An 18,372-nucleotide genomic window follows, 5' to 3' on the forward strand; every position below is an offset into this window, starting at 1 on the left:
GATTGTAATTTTCAGGAACAAATGGGCAGGCCATGGCCAAATATATTTTTAATTATTATCTACGTGGGACCAAGAGGAGCAGGAGTACTTCCCCACAAAACAAATCTGGCCCACTGCCAGCCTATGCAATTTTATTAGAAATTATACTTTGGCCTCCCAACTGCAGTATGATTTTTCTCAAAAAACATAGATGATGATTAAACTTATTTCCTAATTGTAGCTTTCAAACGATAAAATTGCTCCATGTGTCTTTTGCAGACAGTTGTATTTCTAATGGATTCAACAACTCTAATGATGATTCAGAAAAGTGAATCAGAATTAATGCCGTCCCTAAGGAAGTGTAACCTCCTGCCTGTCAACATGCGAGAATTTGAAGTACATTACATAAAAAGCACCTAGATAGAATTAGCAGGGTTCACAATTAGATTTTGCTGTTTATCGGTGTGTCGTGGGCGTTTGATTAACTTCATTTTAGATTTCACTGCAAATTCTTTTCCAGCCTCAATGGATTGCCTTACTTGCTGTTTGTCACTGCTTGGAGCTGTTCAGATTAAGGCAAGCTGGGCGATAGAACCAGGCAACGATAATACTATCAAAATACCAGGCCCGCGTTCATATTTCCAGAGGGGGCATTTTCTTTTCTTGCTCTTTCTCCAACAGTTACTGTCAGAAAAAGTGCCCCATCTGCTGTAAAATGCAATGTAAGTGTCACACCTTGGTGCATGTTTTAATGACCTGAGAACCCGGGGTGCAAGTTATGCACTGCGGTGACTAGCGCAGCACCTCAGTTGGTGTATTGTGCAAGTTTAAATGAGCAAGTTTGCATCTAGCTTTTCTCTGTGGATTCTCTACTATCATTTAAATTGTTCTGGATTTTAGAAGATAGTTTGATATTCCTGAATGCTGTATATAGGGAAAAATTGTATCTCTCTTTCAGTACATCACTTCTATATGCCATACTGTATACATGAGGAAATCCATTTTATGTTGTAACCATTTGCTATGGTATACCAAAAACTCTTAAAGCCAAATTGCGCACAGCAAGGTCCCACAAACAACAATGAGATAAATGATCAGGTAATCTGTTTTTTAGTGATGTTGGTTGAGGGATAAATATTGGCCAGGACTCAGGGAGAATTCCCGTGCTCTTCTACGAATAGTGCCATGGGATTTTTTACATCCACCAAAGAGGGCAGACGGAGCCTCGAATTAACGTCTTATCTGCAAGGCAGCACCTCCGACAGTGCAGCACTCCATCAATGGGCGGAAAATTTTGGGCTGGTTTACGCAAAGTGGAAAGTGTCCCTTGATGAGTCTTTTATGATTTGAAACAAGATAGGTCTTCTAGATCAAGGATATATCCCAATTTTTCTTCCAATGAGTAGCACCTTTCACTTCCGCATATTGAATTTAATTTGACACAGTTTTGCCCACTTCCAAATTCTGTCTCGATTCCTCAGTAGTTTCTTGGCTGCTTCAACAGACTCAACTGCTGCCCCTTGCCATCCTTTCGCATCCTTTGCAAATTTGACCAACTTACATTGTGTTTCTCAAAACAGGAGCAGTCTATCGCTGATCCTCGGGGCACTCCACTCAATACATCTCCCAGCATCACTCCCTAAACTAACAATTGCTGCTTCCTCTCGTTGAGACAATTCCTTATCCACTTCTACCTTTCACCTAGGTTTCCTATTGCTTTCAGCTTGTGTAGCAGCCTCTCGTGCAATGCATTCAGATACACATTGACATACCTCATACTTGCATTACCAAAACCGGTCGATTGCCTGTACTGTATTTTCTTTACGTTTGCATACAGTATCGTAGGGTGATGCTATTAATTACCAGATAAATTACAAATTGTTTGCTTTTTCTCAGGAGTGTTAAATGCTCCTGCCTGATCTCATTAAATGTGTCAGCCAATGTTTACACTGTTAGCAGTTGCCTTGATGCATTTATATTTTCCTGCATGCACAAAACAGGTCTGTTAAGAACTGCTCAGTATTTTATTTAGGGTTGTGCTCATTCAAGTAAACTAAATTTTGCACGGGTTGCTACTGGTAACAGAGGAAAGAGGTGTGGCTCTTATTTAGTTGGAAGATTAATGCACGATAAAGAATGGAATCATTTTTGAGTGGTACTACAGGGTATATTAAAGGATAAGAAAGTAGCTTTTATTTTGTTCAGTTTTTAAATTACAAATTGTTATTAAGGTTAAAAATCCTTTCAAACTAAATATTTGCCTTTAATTAGTGCATGTGTAGTTCAGCTCTGGAAGTTACAGGTAGAAAAAGTGTACAGGTACAGAACCTCCCTGAGGAATATGCTCCTACAGATCTGAGACTTCTCTACAAATAACAGACAGTCCCTTTGCTATTCGACAGAGCGAAATGTCGTGCTGTCATATTAGCTAGAGACACGTATACGAGATGACGATGGATTTACAACAGTTGGAACATGAGAAAAGGGATGCAGTGAGGAAAAAGTGCCTCCGATCAAATGTTAGCACTGTGAGGAAAAACAAAACCTTCTGCTGGGTTATGCAGTGTATCTTGTACCTCTGTGTTCTCTGGCATATAGTAAAGGTAAGTTGTGGAAGGAGTAAGAGAGAAGCTGCTCTCAAAATGCCTTTGTTCTTGTTTTGTTTACACAAGTCTATTTAAATGTTGCACAGTGATGTCACATATATAGTATATTAGGTGAATGAATAGTAAAGGGATTTTATGACTGAGCTCCATGAGTAGAATAAGCCTCTGATGCAAATAAGGGTTATTATTCTTGTATAGGTCATGAATGTATTAGATTCATTAAGGTTCGGCTTTATTTTTAGATGACTTTGTTAATATAAAATTGTATGTATGTTGCATTTCACATTCTGCCTCAGTGAATGTTGTGTCATAAGGGTTAGTTTGATATTTTACAATGTTATAAATAGAGTGGTAGGTAATCATTGCAATGTTAAAGGTTTAGTTAGTTACACTTCTGTGTTCAAAATGAAATGGTTTGTTACTTTAGTATTTTATTCATACAGATGGGCTGAGTGAAAAGGACACTTATGTTAGTGAAATTTGGCTTCCATTTCAATCATGAGAAAGATCTTTCAGTGATTGTATTATGAAGTCCTGCCTCATTAAATCAAATACAGTTTCTAGAATCTAACATGTAACGTCCTATATCTTTTGAAAATTGTTTGTTCCAATAGTGGTTGTGCTTTAGTGACTCTGGCTACAGCAAATTCCGAGATTGCCCAAGGAAACAATAAGGTTGTAGTTTCCTATCCTGTCTCCTGTGGATCTGTGTTTACATGTGCGCTGCGAGATATTGACTAGCACAGACGTAAAGGATCAAGGTCGCATCGATGGAGGAAGGAAGCTCTTGTAACAAGATCAAGGACAGACGTTATTTAATATTAAACATGAGTACAGTTCTCCTTAGGAAAAATGTATGTGCGTGTATGGGTGACATATTTATACATGGTTAAGAATAGTGAACCTTCAGTTTTAGCTTTGCTCACTAGTTGTCCTGGACAATAATATTATGTTCATCTTGAACATCTCTTGAGAACAACCACACTCGAAAGGTTTCTATAATTTCCTGGATGTTTATGTCAACAGGGAAGACCTGGTGGTGATCTAAATGGCCTGGGACATTGCAGATTAAAACAGGAAGACTCTACGTCATTACAGCTTGAAAATGGAAAGTCTGATGGCCCACTGGGCTGATTTGTTTGGGAGAACTCTGGAAGGATAATGTGCTTCTTAACAGTTACCAGTTGTGTGAGAAGGATTGTAAACAACCAGATTCAATAAAACACAAATGAGTGCAGCAGAAAAAACTAATTAGATTTAGTTAGTAAATGAGTGCTTCCCAGCATATTTAAGTGGAATTTTAGTCATAAATGTAAAAGAAATCCCTCCCCCCACCCTCCCTTATGGCTGCCTTCCTCTTTCCACCTTCAATGCTTTTTACAGAATGGGAGGGACAATCTGTTCTGTGCACAGCTAATATAATGCTAGCAGTTTTCTGTTCACCCCCACTCCCACCCTTACCAAAGAAAATTGATTCATCTGTGAGCCACAGATAAAAAAAAGCCTGTCTGGAGAGAGTGTCAATCAGTGTATGGATTTAGATTCCAATCTTCTGAATGAGAATCCAGCAGTCAACCTTTATAAAGACAAGGCCGATGATTCTTATTTTTCAGTCGTATAAAATATATGCGGAAGGAATACTTCAGCCATTTGCCACTCACCGATCTATCAGTTGCTAACACATGCTCTATGTGTTTTCATTTAGGTAATGATAAGGTAATTCAGTGTCAGAGCATCATTCCATTTAATGCACTGGATAATGAATTTTAAATTAGGATCAATCTATTTTCTAGTGTTTCATGTGATATATGTAGGATTTTGTGCAATAAATGGATATTACTTTTTATTAACTGCATGTGAATAATGTTATAACTCAGAAGTGGTCTACAGGCAGTTACATACATCAACAAAGTTTAATGAACATGGAAGTGATAATTCAAGTTAATTGGACTCAAGTTCAGTATATTTTAATATAATTCCTCTATTAACTTTTATGTCTTGAGTAATTTGTAATTGTATTACAGAAGCACTTCAATTTTGGAGAGCAATTAGTTTCATCACCCCTGGCAACACTTCTCCTAATTAGTGCTTTTGGTAATAGACCTGTCAGGAGGAGAAGCCATTTTAAATTCTTGCCAGCCGCTTGTTACTCTTTCAGATACTGATATCATTCATGGATTTTTGTTGAATAAAACCATCAGCTTTTTAAAATCTTCTTCCTTCCCATTTTTTGCTCTCTCAAGTCTTTAGGTCATTTGGAGAGAAGATGGTTTTCCAATGCAAACCAACCTTTTCTTACCCAACACTTTTTATTTACCATTTTACCAACTTTATTCTCGTCGTGTGTGACAATGTCAACTTGGCAAAATACAAAATAAAAGTTCTGACGAAAGGTCAGTGATCTGCAATGTTAACTCTGTTTCTCCCTCCATAGATGCTGCCTGACCTTCTGTTTTTATACCAAATAAAAGTGTTGGGAAGAAAAAGTAAATCAAAGACTATTTATGTGATTGTCAAATTTTAATAGGTTATGACTAATGTGCTGTATACATGCAAGCTTTGTTTTCTTTTTAACCCATTAAATGAACCTTGAGCTGCGACCCAAAAACGCAATCAAAATTTGCATCACATGCAGCAAATATCTTATACTTCTGATATGATCTCAGACTGGTATCTATATAGGTGCGAGTTTCAGTGATACAGGCAGGGACATCTTACTGTGAGCACTGCTGAGGACAGTGGCAAAAGAGTTCCATGCATGCGTACTCAAAAATATACCCAGAGCTACTCCCTGGGTAATTTTAAATAGTTGGTAGCCAATGATGGAGGGGCACCTCCTGTTCCATAACACTCAAAGGGTTGACAAATTGGGTTGAAAAAGTCCTGGAGTACTCCATTGGATCGTCTGGAAGCTTAAAACTTGGCTGCCCTCTGTATTGGAATTATACTGCACTGGGTACAAACTTGAGAGGATAATGAGACAACATGCCAGAGGTGGTCTTTTATCTCTTGCTGGTGTACTTAGGAGCCCTGAGGATTTTCGAGCCACTTTTGCATCAGCCCTTACCTGTAACAGCTTGGTACCAGTATGAAAATGTCAGTTGTACTGCATAAGTAGCCTCGCATTTATATACCACCTTTCATGTTCTCAGGATGTCCCAAAGCACTCCACAGCTTTTGAATTACTTTTGAAGTATAGTCACTGTTGCTCTTGTAGTCAAACACAGCAGCCAATTTGCACGCATCACTGTCCCACTAATAGAATTGACATGAGTGACCAGTTAATCTGTTTGAGAGATGAGTGTTGGAGAACTTCCTAATGTTCTTTGAAAAATTGCCATGGGATTTATTAGATCCACCCAAACAGGTAGACAGACCTTGGTTAAATGTTTCATCCAAAAGACGGCACCTTCAACTGTTATATATGCAGACTATAAATATACTCTCTGGGTAGTCACTGTATAGTTGCATAAGATGGAGACTTGTTACCTGATGTACTGTCAATAAGGTTTACACTGTGTATATACCATGCTGGCATCACTAGAGGGTGCAACTGGTGGAGACCGGGGTTTCCTGCCCCTGTGGCAGAGGCTGTCCACCAGACGGCACTGCAGTGGGAGACCTGAGGGTCACCTGCATAGGTGTGTATGGCGCAGTATAAAAGGCTGCCCACCATGCTTGTGCCTCACTCTGGAGTTACGAATAAAGGACCAAGGTCACTACAGTTTGAGTACAACACATTGCCTCGTGGAGTCATTCATAAGTGCATCACAGACATAATACTAACAATGCAATACACTCCCTCACAACTGGACTATGAGTGCCAGCCTTGATTTATTTGCTTAAGTCTTGGAGTGTGACTTGAACTCGCAACCTTCTGACTCAGAAACAGGAATGGTGTCACTGAGGGTGAATTAGTGCAGGTATGAAGAACTGCTCAATACCGGTGTGCCAATATTGCACTCGGTCTGAAATTCTGAAACTGGTTTAGAGCTTTTCTCACATTCCCGTGTCCGTGATGATGATGTCACAGCGCTACACATTAATGCAATTTCATGTTGGACGTCTGGGAACCTGGTGTTACACAGTGTAAAAAGAATTGTGCATCTGGTATAAAACCTAACTAGTGCTGGGAGAAGGTGGGCTTCACTTTTGGACCCCAAGTGTAATGCGGAGTGACTCCTTGGTTATAATCTAACTTCACGTTGCAGAGAAGGTAGAACTGGTCTGCAGTGATGCTAAAGTTGGAGTATGAATTTGTCCTTCTAGTACTAAAAGGGAATTATTGTTAATCGCGTAAAAAGGGATAATTAATTAAATTAAATTAATAGATTAGTGACTTGACACTGCCTGTCCCCTCACACTGCTGTCATAATTTACTCTCACAATAAATCTCATCTCATTTTTCTATTAGATAATATCAACATTGAGTATTCTTTCAGACTATCATCACTTATGCTGTTTACAAAAATATGAAAGTGTTGTTGAACGAAGTTCTAGCCTCCTGAAAATACTATCAGGATTCGCATTGGACAATGAAATATAAGTAAATAGTTGTTTCATTGCTTTTGAAATATGAAAATTGCAATATCCTCAAAGCATAATACTTGTAAGGATTATAATTTCTGAGAGCTTTAATTTGCAATTGTTTGACATTAAAATTCTATTGCTGTGCAAAATTGGAAGCATAAACTTCAAGACAAAACATGCTTAAGTGTTGACAAGTGCTGCTCCCATCTGAGACACTATATCAATATTATTTCCGTTTAATTTTATACAGAACATTGGTAATGTTTCTACGATCCATCAAGATGGTGGTTTATGAAACATAACATAATCAAATAGGAACTCAAGAGACATTTTTAAGTGCAGAAGAAATAAGCTACTGCTAATGAACATAGCAGGCATAGCTATAACAGCAGGAAATGTGTTTATGTTCTCATCTGTACAGGAAGAGGTTTCATAACCATCCGTACCTAGAGGTGTGCAGATGCATTTTAATCGCAACTCAACATTTAACCTTTCCATCCAAGAAAAGTATCGGCTATTTCGTATGTTGTAGTAATAACCAAGGCAACTGTTTCTAATTCACAACATGTATGTTTGCTACAGTAGACTTCATGCTCTGAACTTAGTTCTCCAGTGGATTGAAGGTTATTCCAAATGGCCGTCAAAGGCCTATGAAATATTTAAAACCTCTGGTTCTTTTGTGTCTCATTTTGCATCCAATTATAAAAATCAAGCTTCTACAAATAGAATATAGAATAATATTTATGACATGTTACATTAAGACCTTTCAGTAGAGTGAATTGATTCATTTTAGAGGTCAGACAACAAAAAATTATATATCTTTGATTCATTTCTTCAAATAGCCAACCAAATTAACAGATGTATGTCCACCTTTGTGAATAATAAGCATTTTTAAAAAGTGTAAATATCAAAAAATATTTTAAATATGAGGGAATTGTTCCCGAGGCACAATTCACCGGCAAGTAAATAATCAAATAGACATTCTTGGTCTCACTATCTCCTGTAGCTTCAAATGAAACTTCCATATCCCTATTGTTAACTTCCTCCAAGAAGCTTCTTTCTTTTGTTGTGCCAAATACTTTTTATCTCCCCAACCATTCTCAGCAATTCCCAGATTCTAAATCTTGAGCATTGCGTGAAGTCTTTAGCAACTGAGCCGTGTCCTTGGATAGAATATAAGATAACGCTTGTTGTCTAATTCCTCTCTCCACTTTAGCTGCTAACTAGCTTTCTTTTTTTCTCTCTCACTCTTTGTCTTATTCTATCTATTTCATTGCTGTGGTCAATGCAACTTTGAACTTTTTCCTCAAGTTCCTACTAAGCTGCAAATGTCCCTTTCCACGTGCTCTTTCTTTGCCCTACATCATGATTATGTTGAAAACAAGACTCATTGCTCAGCCTCTCATTCATTCTTTCAGGTTCTCAAATCTCAAACTAATCATCCGCGAACTTCCCCCTCCTCTAATCTTCACTATTTTAAAAACTAAGTTTGGCATCTTAGATCTATCTGTATATCACTAATTGGGTATAAAATGCTAGAAAAATTGAACACTTAGTGAATCCATGCCATCGTTTATGTTATTCAGGAAAAATGTACTTCTGTAAAGTTCAACGCTTTTTAAAATCATTAAGCGGTTGAACTGATTAATCTTCACAAGCGAATGATAGTAAATAGTTTATCAGGAGAGTAAATATTTAACTGCTTGCTCATCAGAAACTGTTACAGAAAATTCCAGTTTTCAGTCAATGATACCTGAGGTAAAGGACACTTTCCACTTTTGTCACACATCAAGCATTGGGGACCTTCATGTCAGGAACACAGGACAGATGCAAGTTAAAGACATATTTCAGCTTCCTCAACAAACAGATCTAGCAGAAAGTAGGTTCCTTTCAGGGTCCGATTATACACTGGTACCAATTTGACAGTCAAGAAACAAATGTTGCACTCAATCAACTCATTCTTGCCTACTGTATCTCCTCTCTATGCTGTATTCTACTCACATTCAGGTATTGCTCTATTGCTATTATTGTGTATTTATAAAAAAGAGGCAAACTGATTCATTGTGCAGCTGCCCAAGTAAAAATATCCATTATAATCGAAGCAACTCCATCCAGTCAAGGTTGCAAAGTAACTGGTGTATAAGAGTATGGACAATCCACGACAGGTGAGTACATTCGGAATGACTGCATGTGTTTAAGTTGGATTTGGTTCCTGTTATTTTAAGATGTCTATCTTTTAAGATGTCTAAGTATCTACCTATTAGTGGATTTTTTTAGGCATGGAATACTCCTGATGAAAACCTCAAGAAATGATTCATAGCCACCTTTGTTGAATTTTATCTTGCTCTTTTTTACAGGCCATGCAAATGGATGTAAAAAAATTGAACGTCACCTTACTTCGGATATTCCGTGAAGGAATAGCTGCTGCCTTGGGTCTTTTACCACAGCAAGTACATATTAATCACCTGAATGTAAGTTACCTTCCAGCCACTGAAAACTAATGAGCAACTATACTTGAAGCATCCGTCCACATTAGCCTCTTGATTTGGTAAAAATAAATGTGTAGTGTTTTGGTAAACCCAATAATATGGCCTCATAGGTGCAAATGTTATCCTGGTACCACTTTGCCCAGATTTTACAGTGGTAATGACAGTGAAACTGTCAGCGTTCGCTGTCATTACTCCTCTGAAAGTGACAGCAACTTCTGGAATCAGCGCATGCGCAGATAAACGCGGAAATCCAGAAGAAGCTGTCAGTCATTCCCTGCTCCGACACAGCTTGCACTGTGGACTCCCCAGAGTTGGCAATCAATTCAAATCACAGTTTCTTGTGAAAGCTTCCCCTATTACGGTGGAATATTGGTGTTATCCACCCCCCTCCAACCCCCTTGAAAAAGTTAAGCCGTGTTGAAAGAGGTGTAACTGGGCATTTAATGGTGTATTGACTGCTGAACAACCGTTCTGGCTTCTGAAAAATGAATATTTGTGCAATGTCAATTTTGTCCATTAATATGATTAAGAATTATATGGTGTATAAAATATATTTTTTAGAAAGATTGTTTATGATATTTCAGCTACCTTAATCCTATGTGTATGTCCCAATTTTTATGTTGCTCTCTGTAAAATTTATAAAAAGTAAATTAGAATCTTTGCATTTTATTTCCTGGTTTGTTGGCTGTGAGAATTATTCAATGTGATTGGCTGCTCAGCCTGCTTGATGACATCACTGTTGCTGGATGCTGGATATTCATTTGATTTGGCGCCAGATTCAAACTATTTCCACCTCCGTAACATCGTCCATCTCCGCCCTTGCCTCAGCTCATCCGTTGCTGAAGCCCTCATTCATGCCTTTGTTACCTCTAGACTACGCACTCCTGGCTGGCCTCCCAAGTTTTATCCGACATAAACTAGAGGTGATCCAAAACTCAGCTGCCCATGTCCTAATTCACACCAAGTCCCGCTCACCCAACACCCCTATGCTCGCTGACCTACATTTGCTTCCAGTTAAGCAACGCATCAATTTCAAAATTCTCATCCTTGTTTTCAAATCCCTCCATGGCCTCACCCCTCCCTATTTCCTCCGGCTCCACAACCCCCCGAGATGTCTGCGCTCCTCTAATTCTGCCCTCTTGAGCATCACTGATTATACTCCACTAACCATTGGTGGCCGTGCCTTCTGTTGCCTGGGCCCCAAGCTCTGGAACTCCCTGCCTAAACCTCTCCGCCTCTCTACCTCTCTTTCCTCCTTCAAGACGCTCCTTAAAACATACCTCTTTGACCAAGCTGTGCTAATTTCTACTTATGCATCTCGGTGTCAAATTTTTAGCTCATAATACTCCTGTGAAGCGCCTTGGGATGTTTAAAGGTGCTATATAAATACAAATTGTGTTGTTGTTGTAAGGCTGGGAGAGCTGAAGATAACACCACAAAGAGTGCTATATCTTTGTGGGCAGCTTTCTTCAGGGTCAGTAGCAAGCGCCGTCACTTTCCCGCTGACTGTAAATCCTGGGTCGGTTTTTTTAAATACAAGGTAACGCATTGTATTTGATAAATGTTACACTATACAGATATGATAAGAACATAAGAACAAGAAATAGGAACAGGAGTAGGCCATACGGCCCCTCGAGCCTGCTCTGCCATTCAATAAGATCATGGCTAATCTGATCATGGACTCAGCTCCACTTCCCTGCCCGCTCCCCATAACCCCTTATCCCCTTATCGATTAAGAAACCATCTATTTCTGTCTTAAATTTATTCAATGTCCCAGCTTCCACAGCTCTCTGAGGCAGCGAATTCCACAGATTCACAACCCTCTGAGAGAAGCAATTTCTCCTTATCTCTGTTTTAAATGGGCGGCCCCGTATTCTAAGATCGTGCCCTCTAGTTCGAGTCTCCCCTGTTAGTGGAAACATCCTCTCTGCATCCATCCTGTCAAGCCCCCTCATAATCTTATATATCTCGATAAGATCACCTCTCATTCTTCTGAGAAGTGATGATCTAATTAAATCGGTAAGTTATTCATCTAGAGCATGATCAGCTACCACAGCTGAAAAGCAATTCTTCGCTTTTCTTTTCAATATGCATAAACATTCCGCATAATGATAAAGGACAAATTAATATCGTTGGCAGTTATTTGAGCCCTGAGAATAGCTAAGGAAGATAGATAAGAACTAACGGACTCCAATATGTGCAATCAAACTAGCAGCTTTACGACAGACACTCCAATAATCCATTCTATTCTTCCTCCTGTCTCCTTGTTTTTTTTTAATAATCTGTCAGCTATAAATTCTGGTATATTAATCTCACCAGTGGAGAGTAATTGATGTATAAATGAGTCCTGAAACACTGCTGCTTTTTTAGTTGTGTTTTTCTTGGTATTAGGTATTTTTGGAAATTTACTACTGTATGTAGAATGTAGAATTGTTATTTCCATAAACATAATACAGAAAAATGAGCTGAGAGTTATGAGAATTGTTTAACCAGTAATGACATTGTCACCTTTATTTTTATGTTTGGAAAATTACACAGGAAAAGAAAAACTGCATCGAATTTTATATATCTTCAATGAATGTTAAAAGTGGCATGTTAAATCCGATACCTTCTGAAGAAGTGATGCAATCACTCAATGAAAATATGCTGCACCAAAGTCTGTCAGAGTTTGGCATAACACAGGTTGCACCTGAGGTAAGCAAGTTTCCTTTTGATAGTCTTGTTCGAGGAATGTAAGCAGAACTGCACCTATTTTGGCAAGCTAGATGGTTGAGCCAGACATTTCGAAGTTAAGCTGAGCTACAATTAAAAAAAAAAATTAGTTCCAGGATGTGAGCGTCGCTGACAAGGCCAGCATTTATTGCCCATCCCTAATTGCCCTTGAGAAGGTGGCGGTGAGCCGCCTTAAGAACATAAGAACATAAGAACATAAGAAATAGGAACAGGAGCTCGCTCCGCCATTTAATAAGATCATGGCTGATCTGCTCATGGGCTCAGCTCCACTTCCCTGCACGCTCCCCATGATCCTTTATTCCCTTATCACTCAAAAATCTGTCTATCTCCACCTTAAATATATTCAATGACCCAGCCTCCACAACTCTCTGGAGCATAGAATTCCATAGATTTACAACCCCCTGAGAGAAGAAATTCCTCCTCATCTCAGTTTTAAATGGGCGTTTCCTTATTCTGAGAATATGTCCCCTAGTTTTAGTTTCCCCAGTGAGTAGAAACATCCTCTCTGCATCCAACTTGTCGAGCCCCCTCATTATCTTACATGTTTCGATAAGATCACCTCTCATTCTTCTGAATTCCAATGTGTATAGGCCCAACTTACTCAACCTATCTTCATAAGTCAACCCCCTCATCTCTGTAATCAACCTAGTGAACCTTCTCTGAACAGCCTCCAATGCAAGTATATCCTTCCTTAAATACGGAGATCAAAACTATGCAGTACTCTAGGTGTGGCCTCACCAATACCTGTACAGTTGTAGCAGGACTTCTCTGCTTTTATACTCCATCCCCTTTGCAATAAAGGCCAACATTCCATTTGCCTTCCTGATCACTTGCTGTACCTGCATACTAACTCTTTGTGTTTCATGCACAAGGACTCCCAGGTCCCTCTGTACTGCAGCACTTTGCAATTTTTCTCAAAATTATAATTAAATTATAATTTGCTTTTCTATTTTTTTTTCCAAAGTGGATAACCTCACATTTTCTCACATTAAACTCCATCTGCCAAATTTTTGTCCACTCACTTAGCCTGTCCATATCCCTTTGCAGATCTTTTGTGTCCTCCTCACAATTTTCTTTCCCACTCATCTTTGTATCATCAGCAGACTTGGCTACATTACACTTGGTCTCTTCATCCAAGTCATTAATATAGATTGTAAATAGTTGAGAACCCAGCACCGATCCCTGCAGCATCCCACTAGTTACTGTTTGCCAACCGGAAAATGACCCATTTATCCCAACTCTCTGTTTTCTGTTAGGTAGCCAATCCTCTATCCATGCTAATACATTACCCCAACCCAGTGAACTTTTATCTTGTGCAGTAACCTTTTATGTGGCACCTTATCAAATGCCTTTTGAAAATCTAAATACACCACATCCACGGTTCCCCCTTATCCATCCTGCTCGATACATCCTCAAAGAACTCCAGCAAATTTGTCAAACATGATTTCCCTTTCATAAAACCATGCTGATTCTGCTTGATTGAATTATGCTTTTCCAAATGTCCCGCTATTGCTTCCTTAGTAATGCACTCCAGTATTTTCCCAACGACAGGGGTTAGGCTAACTGGTCTATAGTTTCCTGCTTTTTGTCTGCCTCCTTTTTTAAATTTGTGGTTTTCCAATCTGCTGGGACCACCACAAAATCCAGGGAATTTTGGTAGATTACAACCAATGCATCCACTATCTCTGTAGCCACTTCTTTTAAGACCCTAGGATGTAAGCCATCAGGTCCAGGGGACTTGTCCGCCTTTAGTCCCACTATTTTACCAAGTACTAATTCATTAGTGATAGTGATTGTATTAAGTTCCTCCCCCCTTGATTATCCACTACTGGGATGTTTTTAGTGTCTTCAACCGTGAAGACCGATACAAAATATTTGTTTACTGTCTCCCTGTTCCATTTCCCTGTTCTCCATTATTAATTCCCCAGTCTCATCCCCTAGGGAACCAACATTTACTTTAGCCACTCTTTCCTTTTTATGTACCTGTAGGAACTCTTACTATCTGTTTTTATATTTCGTGCTAGTTTATTTTCATAATCTATCTTCCCTCTCTTTATCATTTTGTTAGATGTTCTTAGCTGGCTTTTAAAAATTGCCCAATCCTCTGGCCTCCCACTAGTCTTGGCCACATTGTATGCCCTTGTTTTCAATTTGATACCATCCCTTATTTCCTTAGTTACCCATGGATGGTTATCCCTTCTCTTATAGTCTTTCCTTCTCATTGGGATATATCTTTGTTACGAGTTATGAAATATTTTTAGTGTCTTCACCCGTGACGACCGATACAAAATATTTGTTCAGCATCTCTGCCATTTCCCTGTTCTCCATTACTAATTCCCCAGTCTCATCCTCTAGGGGACCAACATTTTCTTTAGCCACTCCTTTCCTTTTTATGTAGCTGCAGAAACTCAGCTCATCAACCGTTCCATACGTTAATCTATTTTCCAGTCCACTTTAGCCAACTCTGCCCTTATACCTTTGTAGTCTCCTTTATTTATGCTTAGGACACTGGTTTGAGAACCAACTTTCTCACCCTCCAACTGAATTTGAAATTGAACCATTTTATGGTCACTCATTCCTCCAGGATCCTTTACTACGAGACCATTTATTAATCCTGTCTCATTACACAGTACCAGATCTAAGATAGCCTGCTCCCTGGTTGGTTCCGCAACGTACTGTTCAAGGAAACTATCCCGGATACACTCTATAAACTCTTCCTCAAGGCTACCCTGGCCAATTTGCTTTGTCCAATCAATATGAAGCTTAAAATCGAGCATGATTATTACAGTTTCTTTATTATAAGCCACCATTATTTCTTGATTTATACTCCGTCCAACAGCAACTACTGTTAGGGGGCCTATAGACTACATCCACCAGCGGCTTGTCCCCTTATTATTCCTTATCTCCACCCAAATTGATTCAACAATCTTGATCTTCTGAGCCAATATCGTTTCTCACGAATGCACTGAACTCATCCTTTATTAACAGTGCTACCCCATCTCGTTTTCATTTCTATCTGTCCTTCTGAATTGTCAAATACTCCTGAATATTTAGTTCCCAGTCCTGGTCACCTTGCAACCACATCTCTATAATGGCTATCAGATCATACCCATTTTATATCTATTTGTGTTGTCAACTCATCTATTTTGTTATGAATGCTACGTGGATTCAGGTAAACAGTACTTAAATTTGTTTATTTTACCATTTTTGTCCTGTTTTGACCCCACTTTCTGATTATACATTCTGTCCTTTCCTGGTACGCTCTTGAACCGTTGCGGTCCTTCTGGTGAAGGTACTCCCACAGATGTGTTAGGGAGGGAATTGCAGGATTTTGACCCAATGGCGATGAAGGAACGGCGATATATTTCCAAGTCAGGATGGTGTGTAACTTGGAGGGCAACCTGCAGGTGATGATGTTCCCATGCACCTGCTGCCCTTTTCCTTCTAGGTGGTAGAGGTCACAGGTTTGGGAGGTGCTGCCGAAGAAGCCTTGGCGAGTTGCTGCAGTGTATCTTGTAGATGGTACACACTGCAGCCACAGTGCGCCGGTGTTGGAAGAAGTGAATGTTTAAGGTGGTGGATGGGGTGCCAGTCAAGCGTGCTACTTTGTCTTGGATGGTGTCAAGCTTCTTGAGTGGTGTTGGAACTGCACTCATCCAGGCAAGTCTGACTAACCTCTCTGTGCGAAAACTCAGGTTGGCCCAAAAAGACTCATAAAGAAAATAATAAGAAGCAGGTGACAGACAGCAAAAGGTCTGAGGAACAAATAATGCAATGATTACCTCCATTCAGTTGGTTTCTGGGTATTTTAACACTAAACTGTAGCCATTTTTAATCTACCCTGCTGTAAATGTGCACTTTAGTTACATTGGAACTTGGTTCAAATCTAGAATGGTTACCAGAAGCAGTTCCTTTCTCTTGTGTTTGTGTTTCATTTTTTACATATACAGACCAAACCATATCTGAATAGAACAATGATTTTACCATTGGATGTGGCTAATGCTTTCAGAAAACAATGGCTCAATATGAAATGCATTCTAACGACATGAAGTATTATTCCGAATATTTATATAGATTTTTGTGCTTCTGAAGATGAGAGGGAGACGAGGGACCAGGATGGTAGAAGGCGAACGAGATGGCCCTTGGTCTATCTTTGTCTAGCAGTTCCTATATTTCGTATGAGAGCTGTCTGTGTACTGGAATACTGGACCATTTGTACACTTTCAGCAGCTGCTATCCACATTCAGCTCTCCCAAATAATACATAACGGAGACAAATGCAGGGTGAAGCTCGCTTTACACTGCCCCAACGATGTGTTTATTTCCCAATGTACATTTTTGAGGCCCTCGTTGTAAAATTAGGCTACCCTGAATGCTGGGCCATCTGCATTCAGGAAAATCAGGTCTCAGTGCGGCCTAAGCAGCGGTCCTTAAGGGAGGCCGCCGCCAAAAAGGTAAGTTTTGTAAAAAGAAAATACTGACCTGAACTGGGAGGAGCAGGAGTGATCCTCCCAACTCCACATTAAAACCACAGGCCATTGCCTGACACTGCTTGCCCCACCTCCCAATTGCCTCCCTCTCTCGCTCCCAATTGCCACCTCCCTCCCTCTCCTGATTGACGCCCCCCCCCCCCCCCCAATCTCTTTAACACCCACCCCGCTCATGTTCAGGACCTACCCGAGAGCCAGTGCTGGAAACAAGTTGCTCGAAGATGTCCAACAGATATCTGCAGCTAACCGGTCTGATGTAAATGAGGCCTGAGGCCCAAGATAGATGTATTATTTTTTCTTTTGAACAGCAAGAGGAAAGTTGAACCCACAGAAACCAGTGCGAACCCTGCATACTGCACCTCAATGATGGCAATGAAAGGATACCGATGAACCTTGCAGCTCGGCTAAATAGGTGCCAGGAAATGAACAAACAAATGGAGCCGCCACTGAATAACTTTATAAAGCAGCAGGCACCAGCAAGTTAATAAATCAACACGTTAGAGGGCACCAATCAGTTAAGAAATTAATACTGCAGTAGGTTTGAACAAATCCAATTTAGAAATAGGTGCCAGTGAATCAATAAATTCATACAGCAGCGGGCACAGCAGCATTCAATAAATTAACATGGCAGCAGACTTCAGCAGATTAATAAATTGATGCAGCAGTGGGCACTCCAACAAATAAATTAATGGGGCAGAGTGCGCCAGTAAATGAATAAACTAACATGACAGCAGACTTCAGTGGCTCAATACAATCAGAGAACAGCAGGCATACCAACACACTGCATAAAGTAATGGAGTAGCAGGTACTCGTGAATTAATGCAGCAAACATGCCAACACATCACTAAGGAGAAACGCAACAAAGTGATAATGTAGCTGTAAATTAGGTAATTTACAGAGCAGTGGGCACACCGACACATAAAATAATGAAGCAGCAGATATTAGTGAATTTAAAAAGTAATTGAGCAATGGGCGTACCAAAAAACCTATAAATGTTTGGAATGGAATGCTGGCCTTTATATCTAGAAGACTAGAATACAAGAGGGTAGATCATCATCATAGGCATTCCCTCGGAATCAGCTGTACAAAACCCTGGTTAGACCACATCTGGAGTACTGTGAGCAGTTCTGGAAGGATATATTAGCCTTGGAGAGAGTGCAGCGTAGGTTTACCAGAGTGAAACCTGGATTTAAAAGGTTAAGTTACAATGAGAGATTACACAAATTAGGGTTGTAGTCCCTAGAATTTAGAAGGGTAAGGGATGATCTGATCACAATTTTCAGGATATTAAGGGGAACAGATAGAGTAGATCGAGAGAAACTATTTGCGCTGGTTGGGGATTCTAGGACCACGCACAGGCATCTTCCACCCTTTAAAGTGAAGTTCAGGACCTGACCCGCATTGGTCTCATCACTCACCTTCAAACTCAATTTAGTGTGGAAGCATGTCATCCTCGACTTCAGGGAACTGCCTAATAAGAAGAGGAGGCATAGTCCAAAAATTAGAGCCAGACCTTTCAGGAATGAAATCAGGAAACACTTCTACA

The 18,372-nt window shown here is 39.7% G+C and overlaps 1 protein-coding gene across 1 annotated transcript in view; it reads left to right on the forward strand.

Moving 5' to 3' along the window:
- LOC139281424 (receptor-type tyrosine-protein phosphatase R-like) overlaps nt 1-18,372 on the forward strand; it is a 265,446-nt gene that overhangs the window by 53,960 nt on the left and 193,114 nt on the right. Inside the window, exons 3-4 of the mRNA XM_070901587.1 lie at nt 9,473-9,586; nt 12,143-12,298. Of these exons, the coding sequence (XP_070757688.1) occupies nt 9,473-9,586; nt 12,143-12,298 (270 nt within the window). The remainder of the gene's footprint in view (nt 1-9,472; nt 9,587-12,142; nt 12,299-18,372) is intronic.

This window comes from Pristiophorus japonicus, chromosome 15 (assembly GCF_044704955.1).
Source record: "Pristiophorus japonicus isolate sPriJap1 chromosome 15, sPriJap1.hap1, whole genome shotgun sequence".
Taxonomy (NCBI): domain Eukaryota; kingdom Metazoa; phylum Chordata; class Chondrichthyes; family Pristiophoridae; genus Pristiophorus; species Pristiophorus japonicus.